This window comes from Lontra canadensis, unplaced genomic scaffold (assembly GCF_010015895.1).
Source record: "Lontra canadensis isolate GAN:19392208 unplaced genomic scaffold, GSC_riverotter_1.0 scaffold39, whole genome shotgun sequence".
Classification (NCBI taxonomy): domain Eukaryota; kingdom Metazoa; phylum Chordata; class Mammalia; order Carnivora; family Mustelidae; genus Lontra; species Lontra canadensis.
Genome location: NW_022631033.1, coordinates 17,573,798 through 17,594,040, shown reverse-complemented (window position 1 = coordinate 17,594,040; position 20,243 = coordinate 17,573,798). Strand labels below are relative to the sequence as shown.

The 20,243-nt window shown below is 37.0% G+C and overlaps 1 protein-coding gene across 1 annotated transcript in view; it reads left to right on the top strand.

Annotated features, from left to right (window-relative positions):
• The window catches only part of TNKS (tankyrase), a 199,671-nt gene that overhangs the window by 58,796 nt on the left and 120,632 nt on the right, over positions 1-20,243 (top strand). Inside the window, 1 exon segment of the mRNA XM_032869968.1 lies at positions 3,735-3,830. Coding sequence (XP_032725859.1) covers positions 3,735-3,830 — 96 coding nt within the window.

The window sequence follows — 20,243 nt, the reverse complement described above, 5'->3', positions numbered from 1 at the left end:
AGAGTTTTTCATGTCACCAGGTCAAGTGTAGACTGACATTCTTGAAAGCCGTTGTTGTTACCTTTGCCTGATGTATGTGCTGTTCTTCTGATGTTAGAAAATAGGGAAACAGATCCCCATAGAGAATAGTATAAAACAGCAATTTGATTGGAGGAATTGCTTGGGAGAAGCTGGGGACGTTTTAGTATATACCCCACAACTTCCATTGATGATGGGCTCAACTTCGAGTTTTGTCAAAGTGTTAGGGTAAATCAAAAATGATTTTTTAAATTTTTATTTAGAGGGTAGGGGAGGAAAAGATTCTACTTGAAGTAACTCTTTTTTTTTTTTTAATTAAGATTTCAGAACATAATATTTTACGTCTTTGGCTATCAATTACCTTAGATATCTAGAAATCATCTACCTAGTCCAGCTCCTTCACTTTATAGACCTGGAACTCTGGCCCAGAGAATTTTACATGTGCCCTGGCTCATTGCTTCTTAAACTGTATGTGGTAGAGGACCAGTTTTCTTCCTCTCCAGTAAATGGCAGGCCAATAATTTTGTAAAGTATAATAAAAATGAAATGCGAGAAAATTATTTTAAAAGAACATATGCAATTCTAAATGCCGCCTCTTAATTTCTGTGCTTATTTCAATGTCTGTGTATTGCAGAGAGACCATACTGTCACTGCCCAGGGTTGGAGTTGGCAAACTCTGACCTATGAGCCAAATACAGCTCACCCCTTGCTTTTCATATGACCTGTAAGCTAAGTATTGTTTTTATATTTGTAAATGATTTTTTAAAATTCACAATACTAGTATTTTGTGACACATGAAAATTATACAAAATTCATACTACACTGTCCATAAATAAAATTTTACTGGAACACGGCCACACACATTCTTTTAAATATTGTCTGTGGCTACTTTTCCTCTGTAAGGATGAGGTTGAGGCCGGGATGAGTAGTTCAGAGACCGTATTTTCTACAGAGTCTTATATGTATGTACTATCTGTGAAGATCGGAAGAGTTGGCTCTAGGACAGAGCATTGAATTAGTAGTTAGTGGCAGAGCTGAGAGTATAAACAAGGTCTACATTTACAAATGCACTTTAAATATTATCATTAGCTGCTGTGTAATATCAGGCTCGGCCCTTAGCGCCTTTGCATGCTGCTCTGTTCTCATGTAATCTTCCCAGCGCTGCCCTTTTATACAAGTCAGAGATTAGCTTTCTTCTGGTTGTGGATGGTTTTATTGCCCCCCAAATTCTTGATTCTACTGAGTTTTGTTGTTTTAATTAACTGCTATCCAATTAATTAAAAATGGTTGAGTGTTTTCTAATGTGGATTTTGTAGTCAGCATCAGGTTCAGAAAATGCAACTTCTTTTTCTCTGCTGCTGCATTACTCAGCGTGGATGTTTCTGTGCATTCAGGTTTGATGGAAGAAATAATGGGACTCAAAATCTTTAGAAAACAGATATTTCTAGTAAAAAGATTACCCTTTAAAAGTCACCCCAAATAAAGCAAAACTGCAGCTGAACTGTAATGGCAGATTTCTATTGTAAAGTAGCAGAGAGATAATAGGTAAAATACCAGCTACAACAAAAAAGATTGAGGTTTTAGATGATTTTCGGAGGAACAAGAAGGCTTTCAGGTTTTTGCCTCTACCTTGTAAGCTGCACAATAAAAGCTCGCATCGTATTATTGTCAGGTCTTGTTAAATTAAGATACTGCTTTACTTGTTTAAAAGCAGGTTCTGAAGTTGTCAGAGTATGCATTAAAAATCTCTGCATTTCAGGGTAGCTGTTAACTTCCTTGTTTTCCTGGCCTTTGCATGTCATCAGTCAACAACTCAGTAAAGATAAAGTGATAGCTGTCACCTTTACATTTGATACACGAGTCTGCTTCATGATAAAGACCCTTTACAAGCCAGACCTTCATGTTGGGGTTTCTTCTTGGAATCAAAAACCAAAAACTGGGGCACCTGGGTGGCTCAGTGGGTTAAGCCTCTGCCTTTGGCTCAGGTCATGATCCCAGGGTCCTGGGATCAAGCTCCGCATCGGGCTTTCTGCACAGCAGGAGCCTGCTTCCCCCCCGCTTCCCTGCCTGCCTCTCTGCCTACTTGTGATCTCTGTCAAATAAATAAATAAAATCTTTAAAAAAAAAACAAAAACATAAAAACAAAAAACCGAAAACAAAACAAAACCCCCACAAAACTGTTGCCATGAAAGCTTATTCTTGCTGATGGAAGAATAACTACAGTTTGATACTGTGATACTTGCTATTTTATTCTACTTACTGTCCAGTCAGTTTGCAAACATCTGGAAAATAATTATGATTGCTTGCATTCCGGGGTGAAATAGTATACAAGCGCTTGGCAAAATCTCTCAGCCACGGCTTGTTTTTACTGTCCCAGATCTGAAAGTAGCAAAGATTTAATGCAAGAGGTGCTGATGTACACTGTTTCGGCAGGTGTGTCTTAATTCTAGATAAGGCTGATCCTTTGTACGTTATAATAAAGCTATTGACTAGATGGCTTATGGATAAAAGGAAGGAGAAGAGCTTAATAAACAGTGGGACTTATTCCTTAGTAATATAGGAGGATTGCCTTCCAAATATTACAAAGGAATGTAGGTACTTGGGATGTCAGTGAATGAAAATTCAGGATTCATCAACAGTAGTAGCTCAGATGTTTTTAGACATTATATAACAGGTCTCGAACTACTTATTTGAATTTAATATTTCTGCTTTGTTTTAAATTTATGTTGTTAGGCTAGCAGTAAGTAGTAACAGCTACTGTTCTTCTCTGGAGTACACAAAATTGTAGCTATCCGAACTGTTAGAATTTCTAACTTGGAATTGAACCTTGCTTGCTTGGACGAGTTTTTAACGTATGTATTAGCTTAACCATTGGTTGGGTAGCATTACAGCAACACCCCTCTCACCCCTGTACACTCACATACCAGATGTGGTTGAGAAATGTTTTGGATTAATAAATTACTCCATCTGGATTTTACTTAAACAAGGGCTTCTGTCTTTTGGGAGCCTCCATGGCTAAGCATTCTCTGTAGCCACTTTCTACTGAATATAGCATGTGCAACACTCATTTCTTAGCATATATTATAGTGATTGAGTTTCTGTTCCTAAACATTTTTCATGGGAAGAATTATTGTGGAAGGCGGTGCTTTTTTTGTAGCTCAACTGCAGGGGACTAGAGTTGCATGTCTGCTAAACTTCTTGGAAGCAAGCCAGTATGTTATGGTGAGTTTCATATGTAAGCAGTGAGCCACTAAAAGGCTTGCACAGTATTACAACTATTCTGAGCAGAGGAAGCGTTAGGAAATTCAGCAGGAAAGCAGCAGCAACAAGCAGCCACAGTGGTAGTAAAGATAGGAAGGTTCACGGGTTGCAGATTTCATGGTGCGAGGCAGCGAGCACACAGCTTCCCATTCTGCTGCCCGAAGGAGGCAAACCCATACCGTCTAGTGCAAGATTTTTCTAGTTTCATGTTTATGATGTTAAGTCATGTGATAATACTGTACCACAAGTTGCCAACTTTGCTTTACTCTAGAGAGGATCCTTTGCTGCAGTGCTTTTTCCCCATCTTTCTGTTGCTTTCTTTCTTCCTTTTTTTTCTTAAAAGAGAAAAAATCGTGCAATGTATGTTTATGCCTACACCATGCCGAGGCGACACTTACCAGTAAATAATCTCTGTATCCCTGAGGTAAGATACTGTTTCTGCTTTCCCTGCACAGTGCTGCTGCAGCACGGAGCTGATCCAAACATTCGGAACACTGATGGGAAATCAGCCCTGGACCTGGCGGATTCTTCAGCAAAAGCTGTCCTTACAGGTAAGCAAACAGAGAGCTACCTATTTTATCTATGGAACTACCGGCTTGATTTGATAAAATTGGTACGCGCTGCATTTTATTTTCCTGCTGGTGAAGCTCAACAAATAGATATGCCATTACCTCTACTTTATTAGTGATTTGCTGTATTAACTGTCTCATTAATTTCTATGCCATCCTAAGCAGAAGTAGTAAGACTGTTTATTCATAGGATTTCTGAGAATTACAGCACTAAATGATAACATACAGTGTTCACTCATATTTTAGTCCTTTTTTATGGTTTAGATCGTAATTTTCCTGTGCCTCATCTTCTCAGTGGATTTCTTTTGAAGACCTTCACCACTAAGCAAGCAAGGGCATTTGTCTTACTTTATAAAAGTAGTTTTGATCGAAAGGACAACCTGCTGCCTTATTACTCAGGGGAATGGTTAAGTAAAACATGCTGCCCCTCCTTTGCCCTTCTGTTTATGTTTTTACCCTGTCTCCTCACTTTGCCGGAGATAGCTGAGTACTTTGTAGATGAGGCAATGCAATGTGTTGCCTTTTCATTTCAGATCATGAAAATTGGGGGCTTAAGTATTGGTTTTGATTAAGGCAAATGTCAAGAACCAGCAAAGAGGAAATGCTAGACTAGAAAGGCTGTCTCATAACAATATAGGAAATACTGCTATAAGTGATACAATGTTGAGTACCTATTTTCATTGATCTTCATTCTCAAAATGCTGCATTGGATCTATTTTTGCTTTTATCCTTAGCATCCGAGTTCTGCTGCCTTTGCCTTCTTTCACTTAACTGACCTTTGTAATTTGGAGCCCTTTTGTCACTGCAGTGCTAACAGTATTGTTTTAGGTTTTGTGAAAGTAAATGACTTTTACCTTCCTTTTAAATTTGCCTGTGTTTGAAGAAAATAAATCTTACCTTCGCTTTTAAGTTTCGAGTACATGCTCTGCATTTTTATCAGAGATTCTGAGGTGAATGGAAAATGTTTATATAGAGAAAGCTTTGAAAATACGTGGAATTTTGCTTAATTGCTCTCATAGGAAGTCAACGTCCCACTATGTTAAAATTAAGATGATCTCTGCTAAAGTAAAGTAATACGACTTTTCTCAGTTAATTGATGAAGTGATTTGGTCAAGTGAATTGGTTAAGTGATTTGGTTGCTGAATCAAGATAACATCCACTAGAGGAATAAAGCTATTTTAAACCAGTGTAGATAAGAAGAAATTTAAATATAATTATACACTTTCAAATAATGAAATTAAAATAGGTCGCCCCAGGCCTCCTTAGGTTGTGCAGCTCTTCCTTCTCCTCTTTTAGCAAGGCGGTGGGCAACAGTAGCAGCCGTGGAGTGGTCTCTGCCCGACGGAGACACAGGGCTTGTTCGCAGTACCAGAGGTGCCTTAGAAATGCTGACCAAGACTGTCTCTGTAGCTGCGTGTCCTCCCTCTGACCTTTCCTTCTCTTCTACCCGCAGAGCCTTCCTCGTCCATTCGTGAGATTCATTTCATGCGACACTGTTTTTAGATCCACTTTCAGTTTTTTGAAAGACAGAGTTTAAATATAAAGTATTAACAGCAAGAAGCTATCTCCTAATCTGAAACGATTTCTGGGGGGACTATATCAGCTGCTCTTAGTTTGCAGAAGAGCTTTGGCATGATAACTTGTGGAGACTAGGTTCCTGGAAGACAGACCCCCTATCTGTTAAACTCGACTTGAAAAGTGTCTTGCACTGTGCTTTGCTGAGACGGAAGATCTTAACTCTTCTTAGTCATAATACTGAATTCATTAATCGTTCTTTTCACAAATACTTACTTTTTTGGAAATGACGTATAACTTTTCAGATAGGATTTAAAAGGAAAACATCCTGACCAGAGTGAATTTAGTGGAAAATATTAAGCTAGTGATATCTACACATTCATGTTACATAATATAGCGAATTAATGCTTAAGGGAAATACATTCTAAGATGTTTCTCTGCCATGCAGGTTCTCTTCTAAGCACTTCTTTCGAATGGAATTTATAGAGGAAGTATCTCCAAAGCTAAATTAAAACGATAAGGCATTGATTTAAAAAAAAAAAAAGTCTTTAGAAAGGAATGCCTTAATTTAGAGTTAGTAGAGATTATTTTGGGTGAAGTGTTCTTTATTTTTATGCCAGGTGTAGTTGTAGCATTGGTACTTACCTTGAGAGTAAACTTTCTGTTCTTAATATTTTTCTTCTTTGGGAATTTAATTCCTGAAGATGACTTTGTAATATCTTTCATGTTACTGCTTTTGTGCATTAGCCAAAACTGTGTACAGGTGTATATGTATATTCCTTAAAGGAAATTAACAAAGTGAAAGTCTCTTTTTACAGAGTATTTTGAAATATGTAAATGACTAATAACCCCTTCTGCATAAAGAATGCATGGATTTCTGTAAAGCTGTGTAAAACACATACCTTTAGTTTTATAGGTAAGGTACCCCAGCAAGAGCCATTTGCTTTGGATAGTGCACTTAGGTATTTCAAAGAGAATAATTAGTTGGAGAGACTCATCAAACTCTTCGTTGAATTATTGTGTTAAGGTAAATGATACTGCTTAGAAGAAATCTTAGGGCTCTTGTTTTTTGTTAGCCGTTCTGAAGTTTTGGGCAGTAAACTAAAGGATTTGGAGGTGGTTTTTGGTTTGTTTGTTTGTTTTTAGGAAATAAGCATATGAAAAGTCTAAAATAGCCCATGTAAATTTTATTTTAGATCAGTATGGGTGTGTTATGATTTTGGATCTTTAAAAATTTATTTTGGCATTTTCCCCCCTACTTGTAAGAAATACATTCTTTGTAAAAATTAAGGAAAACGGGAAAAAGTACAGAAAAGGGAGAAAAATCATTCTTAATTCTACTACCTAGAGAGAACATTTAGGTATATTTTATTTATAAGCACTCTCTTCTGAACACACATACCCCACACTCTTCTTTCCCTTTATTGAAATCAGCCTTATGTATTGCATGCATACGGCTTAATAATAATTTTTTTAAAAACTTAGTTACATGGATAGTCCCAAAAAGCATTATGTATTCTTTTGCAATATGAATTTATAATGTCTTTATAATACCCTTCTGTGGATCTAGTTTAGTTTTTTGAGCTAATCCTCTAGGGTTTACCTTTTCGATAGATTGTTTTCATTCTTCATGCTTCGCTGTGAATTTTGAGCCCTTTTATCAATTCTGTTGGAATTGTGCTTCTTTATCATATTCAGTCGTAGCGTCCGCAGACATGCTGTCTCTCCGTTCCTGATGGAAGTATGTGAGGATTTGGAGAATGAGGAGCTTCCCTTTCAAACGGCTGCGTTGCATGTGGTATTACATGGGGAGAGCCACGTTTAAAGTTGGACACAGGACACGTTCATTGAAGAGGTTGAGGATGTCGGGGTATTTGTTAATCCTGTAAAGGAGAGCCTGTGTGCACAGTGGGAAGTTGAGTCAGGAGAAGTGTAATAGCAGACTGAAGCTGAGAGTTCAGGAAAGGATACAGAACCAAAGACAACAGGGATATAAAGCGGGTGAGTTCAGATGCCGAGATTATTAGTTCCAGCATTTTCCTAGCAGGCTTAGGGGTAAGAAAAGTGGGCAAGAAAGATGTATTCACACCAAGGTCTCCCAAGAATAAGCTTTAACCTGGATTCATTGCACTTCTGAAGAAATCCTAATCTGTGATTGAGGGACTGGCTCCCAGTCTTTGCAGAAGGTCTCAGCTGTGACTCAGGCCAGAGGCAGTGTGGAAGGGTCTGGCATTGCTTGCGGAGTGTGGCATGTTAGGTCAACAAAATATATCTGGAATCCTACTCCTTTTTTTTTTTTTTTTTTTTTTTCCTACCCCCACTGCTTCCTGCTGCTTTTCAGATGAAACCCGGATCTTCAGTAAGATCAGTGAGGACTTCATTGAACTGGACTGTGCCCAGATAGGTTTGACCGCAAGGTTTGCTAGAGCCACAATTTAGGATTCCTGTCTTTTTTTTTCATACTTTGCATTCACCCTGTCAGTCATTCAGATCTACTGTCCTTTCAAATCTCCAGTCCAGCCATGTCTTACCAGCTTTACTGCTTTCACCTTGTATATGGCTTCATTGTCATTCTTTCGTGACGCAGTAACCTTGTAGCAGGTCTCTCTGCCTCCACTTACTCTTCGTTCTCTTTCCACTGTAGCTGGAATTGGCCTTTCTAAAGCCTAGACCAGCCCTATGATTAGAAAATTCCTTTCTGTATTCTCAGTTACCCCTAATAAGTCCAAACTCTTAAGCCATAGCACTCTGTGATCTGGCCCCTGCCTTGCTTATCTCTGATCTTGTTGCTCTGGGTTCTCCTGTGATCTCTTTGCTTCGGCTACAAGCTGGCTCTTTGCCGTTCCTCCCCCAGATGAAGCCCTTGTCCGGTCTGGACTAACACATGCTGTTCACTGAACTGGAACACTCCCCCAAGAACTCCACGTAGTTCAAGTCAAATCTGTGCTCAAATGTTTACTCAGAGAAGTCTTTTTGTCCTCAATCCCATTAGCTTTCTTTATTTTCTTCATGGCTTTATTGATACCTGGAATTGCATTATTTTTCTGTTCTTTGTTTGCCCCAATGGAAAGAAAGCTTTACGAGGATTTGGACTGTTGGGTATCTTGCTCACTTCATTGTGCCCAGGACTTGTGCAAATATATGGAATGATTTAACAAACAAATACTTCAAAGATCTGATTACTGGTGACTGAGGGCAGCCTATTTTCCAGGTTCTTCAGATAGTCATTAACCAGTAATTATTTGATCTCTCATGGCATATTGTAGTAATCTTATTAAATATTGTGCTTCCTGAAAATTGTTTTGGATTGCTTATAGTCATGTACATCTTTTAAGACAGTGCATTTAAAAGAATAAATTGGGGGGCGCCTGGGTGGCTCAGTGGGTTAAAGCCTTTGCCTTCAGCTCGGGTCATGATCTCAGGGTCCTGGGATGGAGCCCCGCATCAGACTCTCTGCTCGGCGGGGAGCCTGCTTCCTCCTCTCTCCCTCTTTGCCTGCCTCTCTGCCTACTTGTGATCTCTGCCTGTCAAATAAATAAATAAATAATCTTAAAAAAAAAAAAAAAAGAATAAATTGGTATAATGATGAGGTGTGTACTGAGCCTTTTATCAATAGATTTCTTGGATAGCTCCCTTGATTGAGAACATTCCAGTTCTGGAAAGATCAGACTGCCTGCAGCTGTCAAGTCAGACTTCTAGATGTCAGACTAGGGTCTAATTTGTACTGTTTTCTTTTGGCACTGCTCTGTTACTACGCTGCTTTGCATACTAGCTAATACTACGGTGTGACATGCATATCAGGTGTAGTACCTTTTTACTGTTGGCCTACATGATTGAATATTGATTTCTCATATCCTTAATTTGAACTTTAGGAATTATTTTTATCAGTTATTAAGAAATCTAATAGTGTAATATGCTTTCTAGAAAATAAAACATATGAGGAAATACCTTACTTTTAAAGAAAAACTATATGTTTATCCACCTCATTTTTATTAGGGAAAATTATTGTTATGTTAAGATGAATACCTTTTTTTTTTTTAAAAAAGAATTCCCTTTAGTGTGAGAGTAAGAAAGTTAAAACATTGAAATAAATCAGTGTGAACACTCTTTAAAGATATGTTAATCCCTTAATCACATAATTCTTAAGAAAATTTTATTAATGCTTTGATTTGTCTATAATATTGGACATGAGCAGGAAAGTGTAAAATTTTGGTACTAAAAGTGATTGAAACACCTTTTTTTTGAAACTTTAAAAATATGAAAATAATTTAGAAGAGGAATATAAAACTACTACCTTTTTAAAAAGATCTTAGCTGACATACTGATTTAACTTTTAAAGTGTTACACCTTCAATAAACAAGTCAAAGCCTTACTGAATCTAGTTATAATAATAATAATAATAATGATGTTGATGATGATGTTAATGATTGACAACTCCTGAGTGCTTCTGTGAGCCAAGCACTGTACTAAATGCATTGAATCCTCACACCACCAGGAAATAGATATGATTGTACCCATTTTTACAGATAACAGGGGAGTCAGGTTACTTTTATGAGTTCACACACTCATTAAGGGAAATTCCTGGGATTTGAACTCAAGCCATTTGGATCCAGAATCAGTGCTCTTATGCAGAACTGGATTTTTTACAAACTTGGTCATTTAGAAGGATGCAGTATAAACATACTTGAAAAACTAGACTAATCCATAAATTCAGGGCTTAAATCCATTCGGTTAACATTTTTCTCTACTTTCGTAGATTAAAGATTATTCCTTTCAAAAAAGAAAATTTAGGGCGCCTGGGTGGCTCAGTGGGTTAAGCTGCTGCCTTTGGCTCAGGTCATGATCTCAGGGTCCTGGGATCGAGTTCCCCATCAGGCTCTCTGCTCAGCAGGGAGCCTGCTTCCCTCTCTCTCTCTCTGCCTGCCTCTCTGTCTGCTTGTGATCTCTCTCTGTCAAATAAATAAATAAAATCTTAAACAAAAAAAAAAAGAAAATTTACTTGATTAATATTACCTGCACGATTAATCATCATATTATTACAGAATGAATTAATTGGGTAATAAAAATGATTTATCTAATTTATAAAAGCTATTTTTAAGTCTTTGCTCTTTAGTCAATAGGCTTGAATAATATTCACTTAACACATTTTTTAAAAACTAGTATTTTGAAGGAAAGATGTAATTCAAAATGTTTGAGGTCTTCATAGATAAGGGGCAGATAATGTAAGTAAGCCTTATGTGAGTACAGGCAGTTATGTACATACAGGGAGTAAGGGAAATGGAAACTGTCCTTCTGTTCAGATAACCCAGCACTCTAGTATTTCAGACTCTGCCCATCTACCTTTTTGTGTAATTAAAGCCAGCAGGCTTACATCATTAAAACCAGCATGATCTTTCAACTCATCAAAAATGACATATTTGTGAAGCATAATAACTTGTTAGTGTACACCCTGAGAGCAGCTGTCATTTTCCCCAGTGAACTGTAGCAGTCATACAGCATCTTCATTGCATTTTGGATTACAGCTTCAACTTCAGCCAAATCATGGCTATTTTAAATGGTTCTTCTAAAATTTCTGATAATAAAGTGATTACTGTTAACATTTACTTAAAACAGCACATGTGATATTAGAATTCATTAATGCTTTGGTTTTTTTAAGGTTAATAGCCCTATTATTTGAAATTTTTACTAAACTTTTATTTTGACATAATTGTAGATTTTCATACAGTTGTAGGAAATAATACAGAGGTCCCTTGTACCTTCTGTATTATTTTCCCCTACTAGTAACGTTTTACAAAACTGTAGTATGGTGGGGGTGCCTGGGTGGTTCATTTGGTTAAGGGTCTGCCTTCAGCTCAGGTCATGATCTCAGGGTCCTGAGATTAAACCCCACATCAGGCTTCCTGCTCAGTGGGATGTCTGCTTCTTTCCTCTCATGCTCTCTCTCTGTTAAAAAACAAACAAACAAACAAAAAAACAACAAAAAAAACTGTAGTATGGTATCATAAACAGGATATTGACGTTGATGTAGTCAAGATACAGAACATTTTCATCCCAGAAGATGTTCTATAGTTTCCCTATTCGTAATATGTTTATTCTGGTAATGCTGGCTTCGTAGAATGAGGAAGTATTCTTTAGGAAATGTTGAGTGCTTTTATTTTCTGGGAGAGATTATTTCTTTTGGTAGAATTCACCAGTGAAACCATTTGGGCCTGGTGCTTTCTTTTTTGGAAGATTATCGATTCAGTTGCTTTTATAGATACAGAGCTAATTAGGTTATATATTTCTCCTTTTGGGAATTTTGGTAGTTTACGTCTTTAAAGGAATTGCTCGGTTTCATCTAAGTTGTCATATTCCTATGGGTAGAGTTGTTTGTAGTTTTCTCTTATCAGGCTTTTGGTGTTTGCAGGATCTATAATGATACCTCCTGTTTCATTTTTGGTGATTGGTCATTTGTCTTTTCTGTGTTATCAGTGTTGCCTAGGAATTTGTTGATTTTGTAGATACTTTCAAAGAGCCAATTCATTGATTTTGTTCTTTTCTGTTTTCAGTTTTATTGATTTCTGTTCTTTAGTATGTTCCCTGCTCTGTTTGGACTCTGCTCTCTTTCTAGGTTCTCGAGGTGGTAGCTTAAAATTGATCTGAGATTTTTTTCTCTTTTCTAATGTATGCATTTAGTGCTATAAACTTACCTTTAAGTACTACTTTAACTGTGTATCACAAATTTTGTTATGTTCTATTTTCATTTTCACTCAGTTCAGTGCATTCTTTTTTAATTCTCTTGAGACTGCCTCTTTAACCCATGGATTATTTAGAAGAAGTATGTTGTTTAGTTGCTGAATGTTGAGAGATTTTTCTCTTACCCTTCTGATACTACTTTCTAGTTTGATTACATTGCGGTTGGGCAACACTCCTTATGTTTTCATTTCTTTTCATTTTAAAGTTTTTGTTTTATGTCCCAGGATGTGGTCTTTTTTGGTATGTTCATGGGCATATGATAAGAATGTGTTTTGGCTGTTATTGGATGGAGTATTCTGTAAACAAAAATTAGACCCTGATATAGTTGATGGTGTTGAGTTTTACTGTATCCTTGCTGACTTTCTTCACATAACCTCAACTGATATCAGAGGGTAAGAGGTAGCACAGGGTGACCTTATTCCATGGGATTGTAGGAAAGTCTGTGGCATTCTGTGATCTCCACTAACACAGTGGTCAGGAGAGGCTAATTATTACCTAGCAGATGTGAAAGTCCTGGCTCCCAGTGAGCTTATAAATCTAGGCTCATCACTAGGCCTTTGCTTCATGGGTGTGGGTGGAACCACAGTTATTTTGGTTTTGTTTTTTTGTTTTGTTTTGTTTTGAGTTTTGCTTTTGTTTCTGTTTTTGTAGTGTTTGGCTGGATTAGGCTGGTTATTATCTAAAGGTTTTCTGTCTTATTAGGCTATACCTTTACTACTCCTTTGTCCCAGAGGGCGGGCTTTCTTTTGTCTGCATCCATTGTCATTTCTAGATTGCCAACTTCTTCAATTCTAAAGTCTGTGTACATGGAGCAAAAAGAACTTGAAAACTCACCACCCTGTTGTTCCTTGGATATCAAGATCTCTAATAAGTCTGCCTTTTTCTATCTATGAGTCTTTGGATGTTTATTTTATTTATAAGATTCACATTTTTTAGGTGTTCTTAGTGGGAAGAATAGGGGAAAGTACATCTCCCATTTTCCTAGAAGTCTAGAAATTATTTTTTATTAGTCATTACTATATGGAGTGAGTCATTTGAGGATTTATGCATATAATGAAACTGCATAAATAGTAGGAATTTTTGTGGCATATCTATTTTTCTAAACCTGCCTGCTGATTAGAAGCATAGATTTAAATAACTGTGAGTTATGAGAGGTAGTATTGGACCCTCAGTACTGTTCACACAGTATTGCACAGAGTACCATTGCTTGATAAACACTTTTGCTTTTTTAACTGAATAAAAAACAATATTATGATTTTAGGTTTTTTTTAATATATATGTAATTTTTAAATTTTTTTATAAACATATAAGGTATTATTAGCCCCAGGGGTACAGGTCTGTGAATTGCCACATTTACACACTTCACAGCACTCACCATAGCACATAGCACATACCCTCCCCAATGTACATAACCCCACCACCCTCTCCCTATCCTCCACCACCACCCCCAGCCCCGCCCGGCAACCCTCAGTTTGTTTTGTGAGATTAAGAGTCTCTTAATGGTCTGTCTCCCTCCCGATCCCATCTTGTTTCACTTATTCTTTTCCTACCCCCCAAACCCCCCACGTTGCTGATTTTAGTTTTATAATTGACATAATTGTGGCAAAAAGCAAAAGTTATCAAGAGCCTGCTACTTATCAGTTAGTAACTGGTTGAAAAACATATAGTCCCCTCTTTTGTGATCTTCTTTCCATGGTGTTCACTAATTTCATTTACTCTTTGGCTCAGCCCTAGGGTTTTTGGGGGTGGATAGCCAGTATTTTCCTAGTTTGCCTCATTCAGAGAGGAATTATATTTGAAACTTTAGAAAGTCACAAACATATGGCATGAGGTTTTTATTATTAAAAAAAAAAAGCTGTCATTGAGTAGTGGAACAAAGGAATAATTGGTCATTTTTTAGCATCACTGAGGCTCCATAATTAAAGTAACCAGCTTAGTGTTGGGGAATTTCTGGTAGAATTTTTACAGAATACCGTCCTTTCCTGCTGTACAGTGTCAGTGTCCCTCAGTGTCCCTTACTCATTCATAAGGCTGGGAAAATGAGCACAATATGATGCAAAAGATCTAAGTTGACTTAAAACAAAAAGCTTCTTTGAACAGATACCTGCTTCTGTGCCTGGCATTTTCCAGGCAGAACTGTGCTTACACCTACCTGCATTTCATAGTTTCCAACATGCTGTTTAAGCAGATGTCAGTGAGGAACATGAGCTAGCTGAGAGGCAGAGACTAACTAGACATGTAGACCCATTTGCTTAGGGAGCAGTTTAGGGAAGCTTTGGAACCTCAGGAGGATGGTTGATGACCATGGAAGGCACGGCGCTCTTCTCAACCCTGTTTATGCTAGACAGAGGGAAAGACATCACGAACAGCAGGTTCATGGCTGTACTCTAGGACTGCAGCATTGGCTGTACAGCACAGTTATAAGAATTGTGGAATCAAGGGGTAGGAGGGCGATCTGGCTACGACATCTGTCACCTCATTGATCACCAGGATTGATTCGGCTGATCTGGCTGGCTAAGTGGGTGTCCCCTTCCCCCCTTACCACTCCCATGTGTGTCCCTCCCAAAGCTAGGTGCTTGGTCGAAGAGGACGGTCTTCCCCGATTTTACAAAAAAAAAAAAAAAAAAAAAGAATTGTGGAATCAAGAAATCTGCATTATCCAGCTTAGATTTTATTGCCTACCACTGTCTTCCCTCCCTTACAAACACAGTCAACTGTTCACTGACTAGAGAGCCAGTGTACTCACTGGTGACACTATAGTATTATGTTAAGCCCAGCTGTCTGTGTATTTTATACACCTTTACTCAAGAAATGAATGTCGCTGGAAAAAAGAAATATATATGTGTATATATGTATTGACATATATTTATATATTTTATATATTATATATATTTATTTATATATTTTATATATATTTATAAATATTTTTATATTTCTATATTATGTTATATATTTATATAGTATATATGTATTTTATGTATGTTCTCTCTATTTATATATTATATATATTCTTATATTATATATATATATAATCTTAGTATCATAGCCATAAACTTCAAATCAGCTCTTACTCTTGTTTTAGCCATTTCTCTCCTCGAATCTTTAGCACACTTTCTACTTCTTTGTTTCAGCTAATTTATTTTCTCATATTTCACTGAAAAAAATAAATACCATCAAACAGGAACTTATTGCTGTGGCCAATTCCATCAACCTAGCTACACCTTAGTCAGCATACTCTACTCTGCCTTCTTTCTCTTACAATGGGAGAAGTATCCTGGGGCATCTGGATGGCTCAGTTGGTTGAGTGTCTGACTCTTGATCTCAACTCAGATCTTGATCTCAGGATTGTGAGTTCAAGCCCTGTGTTGGGCTCCATGCTGGGTATGGAGCCTAGTTTAAAAAGGAAAAAAAAAAAAAAAATACAGTGGGGGAAGTATCCTGCTTCTATCTAAGGCCAGCCTTCTTCTACTTTTGCTTTGGATTCCATTCCATCTCACCTGCTCAAGGACCTTCTGCAGTTACGCTCTTCCTATTGGCTTATAACCATTTGTGTATATATGGATTGTTGTAGCTCCCATCTTTAAAAAATACGATAAAAACAAAATTTTTTCTCTTGATGCCTATATCACCATCTAGGAACCCATTTTTCTGCTTCCCCATGGAGCATAAGAAGTTATCTGTGGTTACTCTTTCCTTTCTAATTATTCTGAACTAAACTTACCTGGTCTAATTTTTGCCCCTAACCATTGTAATAAAATATTCTTTTTCCCAAATTTATCAGTAAATTCAATCTTATATATCCAGTGATCACTTCCTTATGTGACTTCTTAGCAGTATTCAGCATTATTTAGTATAACTCCCTCTTTGAACTAGTCTTCTTCTTCTTCTTCTTTTTTTTTAAGATTTTATTTATTTATTTCACAGAGAGAGAGAGATCACAAGCAGGCAGGCAGAGAGAGGGGGAAGCAGGCTCCCTGCTGAGCAGAGAGCCCAGTGCCGGGGCCTGATCTCAGGACTCTGAGATCATGACCTGAGTTGAAGGCAGAGGCTTAACCCACTGAGCCACCCAAGCACCCCTTGAACTCGTCTTCTAATGGCTTCCATGATACCATACCTTCCTGCTCCCTGCCCCCCCTCCACACCCCTAAGTTTCACCGATGGGTCCTTCTTGTGCAGATTTTTTTCTCCTTTGCTCTACATCTAAATATTAGAAGAGCCCAGATTTACTTTTAGGATTTTCATTTCCTTTCTGACTTTCTGGTGGATCTCATCTATTTTGTTACTTTAAATACTATCTATGTGGCTCCTCAAGCCCTGTATCACACCAGTTTATGACTCTAGTGCTGACCTCTCCTTTGAGCTCTAGAAATATGTGTCCTACTACCTATTGACACTTTCAGCTTCATTATCTAATAGACATTTCAAACTTAACATACCCAGTACAGAATTCTTTATCTCCCTAACTAATGCCATTGTCAAGGTCATCAAGCTCATCCTTTCAGATTCTTAAGAAATGGCATCAAAATCTACCAAGTTGCTCAGGCCAACTTGATTTCTACTCTTGTCATCATATGTTACATTCAATTCATCACCCAGTTCTGTTGGTTTTACCTCCAAAATCTATTTCAGATTGATATCTCTCAGTCTTTCCTACTGCCATCAAAACTTCTAATTTAGACCAGGGCTAAGCAGTGTGGTCTCTATAGGCTGGTTCTGGTGAGCTGTTTGTTTCTGGCTTACAGTGAGATAAGGGAGTGGTACCAGAATATAAATCAACTACATCAGTAAGTACACTTTTAGCCAACTTTTTTTATATATATATATAAATAGCAAGACTCCTTTGATGATAACACATTGCGCTGATTTACATTCTGATGCAAGCTCCTGACCTTCTGGTAAACTTCTTGATTAGTGGTGGTGGAGGCTATTGTTGACAGCGCCCTGTCAGCCTTCCTTTAGTCCACTGTCTATATAGTAGCCAACAAACTTTTTAAAATTTTAATTGGTGTATTTCATTCATTTCTTTGAAAGTATTTCTATTTAGAATAAAATTCAAACTTAAAAAAAAAGATTTTATTTATTAATTTGACAGAGAGAGAGACAGTGAGAGAGAGAACACAAGCAAAAGGAATAGGAGAGGGAGAAGCAGGCTTCCTGCCGAGCAGAGAGCCCGACGTGGGACTTGACCCCAGGACCCTGGGTCCATGACCTGAGCGGAAGGCAGATGCTTAACGACTGAGCCACCTGGGCGCCCCAGAATTCAAACTTTTTATAACCTATTTCCTACCTGCTTATCTGACTGCATTGTTCAGCAGTTTCCCTGTTGCTTCTTATAGTCCAGCCACATGAACTGCATTTCTCTTAATCATGAACTCCAAGCTGGTTTCTCTATTTCTTTCTCTACCCTCTCCTTTCTCTCTCCTCTCTCCTCTCCTCTCCTTGGTGTGCTGGTTCCTTTATTGGAATGCTCTTTTCCTCAGATCTTCTTTTAACTACTTTCTCTTCATATTTAGGTCTCAACTCTCAAAAATCACTTACCTAAAATAAGTTCCTCCTAACCCCTCAAATATGTTAGTGTCCAGCCCCGCTGATGGTCTCCCTTTACATCACTGACCAGTCACTGTCTGAAGTGATTTTATTTATTTACTTTTTGGTTATTTATTGTTTAACTCCCAGTCTCTGAATTCCAGTACTGGCTTCTTGAGATATGGGATTTTCTCTTTTTGTTCATTGTTTATAGCATCAGCATTCTCTAAATATGTGTTAAATGATCATTTAGTTAATTGGTGCTTCATAAACTAGAACTGTTTTACTATAACACTGTAACATGGTAATATCAAAGTAGCATTCCAGAACTATAAAATTACAAGAAATGCTACATCAGTCAGGCAAGCTGCCGTTGACAATAAGAAAATGCAGAAAGGGATCTTTGATAAGTTTTCCAGTCTAGTGTTTGTTCATTAAATCTGTGTTGATCTGTTGATCGTGGCATCTGCAAGTGCCATTTCCAGCTGCTCTTAAATAAACTAACAGATTTGCTCCTTAGAATGTTTAAAAAAGAATCCTCATCACATTAATGAAAGAAACAAAAATAAAAAGCACCTCTTGTGTAAAAATTCATGCTATATAAAATTTTCCATTATCACCAATGCGGTATCTGGCCCATGCTAGGACCCCAATAATAATAGCTTTGTTATTGAAGGACAATTACAGATGATTAGTTGATTAATTTGTATAGTTTGTATTTAATATCATAATCCCAGATGTATAAAATAACCAATGAAGAAGGAGATTCTGAAGCTCTTCAACTGATTTTTATTGATTTTTTAATGTTCTATACATACCCTCAGGTTTTTAAAAATATTTCATAATTTCATCCAGAAATTCTTTGTCCAGAGTAGAGCCTTCTTTTATGGTCTTATTTTTCTCCTTGATGAAGCAATATTTGCTTCCTCATGAGGTTTTTTAAATCTTCATGCAGTTATATAAGACCACTGTTGATTTGATCTTACTTTTAAAGAAAACAGCTTTTGATTCTGTTGATTCTTATGAGGCCGTTTTGGTTAGATACTCTTGCTAGGTTTAGAAACTTTATATCTATCAGTGTGTTGATTTCAAACATTTAATTTTATTTTTTAAAAAATTTTAAAAGATTTTATTTATTTGAGAGAGAGTAAGAGAGAGTCAGAGGAAGAGGCAGACTCCCTGCTGAGCAGGGAGCCCAATGTGGGACTTGATCCTGGGACTCCAGGATCATGACCTGAGCAGAAGGCAAATGTTTAACTGACTGAGCCGCCCAGGTGCCTCAAACATTTCTTTTTAGTAATTAGCTTGTTCTTAAAGCAGTTTCCATAACACTGTTGATACTTAAAATTTTTACTTAGCAAGAATCCTCTTGTTTTTGAAGAGTGTTAAAAGGGATGTTCCATGACAGAACTCCTGACACCAGCTATGGCATTGTCGTTGTCAAGAGCCATTTTAGGGCATTTTAGGGTAGACAAAAAATTGAGAACCTTTCATGACAGAACAATCCTACTCCAGTGTGATATGATTTTTGTGTATTTTTATGTATTTGCTTAGAGGTCATAAAATATACTGGTGAGTGTATTTTTTTGTATTTGCTTAGAGGTCATAAAATATACTGGTGAAAAAGAAGCCATTGGTAATTATTTTATAAAGTTAGGTTGCTATCTGGTGTCATGGAAGGAAATTTACTAAAAACTAACCTAATTTGGAATTTTTATCATATGAATAAACAACCTTGTCTTTTTTTTTTTTTTTTTTTTGTAGACTTAATTAGATCCCACAGTCAAAAGATCTGCTTCAAAATTTCTCATTTATTCCAGTCTATGAAATCTTGGTTTTTGTATTTGTAATCCCTTGATTTTTGCTTTTTCTCTTTTTGGTTTTTCATCTTCTTCAATTTATAAAAGACTTTTCCAAAGCAGAGCTAAAACAGGATCTGACATGGTTAGTTGATTTTTACCCCCAAGAAACAGGTGACAAGTTTTTAGGAAATTTTAACATGAACCCATCTCTGGAATGCAGATGTAGTTCTCATAAAATGGCAGTTGCAATGGCAGTGGTGCATGCTTCATTGGTTGACTCATTTATAAGTCTTCCAGAAGGAGAGGAGATGAACTTTGTGTTGTATGTTCAAAAGTAATCAGATTTTACATTTTACATTAAAATCTTTGAAAAAAGCTTTGGGTAGATCATTAGTGGCAATTTTAGGTATTACTATTATTTATATCTGTGGAGAACTTAATAATATTCATAGTTGAAACTAGTAATTAGACCTTCAATAAGTAGAAAGACGGTAGATTTCATATACTAAAATACAGTGAAACTTTTACTGTTTAATACAAATCCAACTGCCATTCTGCCTCAGAATTGCATTATCCATTGGATTAGCAGTCGAGCTGTTGAACTGCATGATTCATATGGCATTGCTAATGTCAAGCTTCCCTACTGCTATTTCCCCAACGTGTTTTAAAAATATTTCCACCTTATAGAGAAGTTAAAAGAATAGTAAAATGAATATTTTATACCTTCTTCCCATACATTCACCAGTTAACATTCTCCAGATTTACTTTATATCTTCTCTCTCTCTCTCTCTCTACATATATATATATACACGTATAT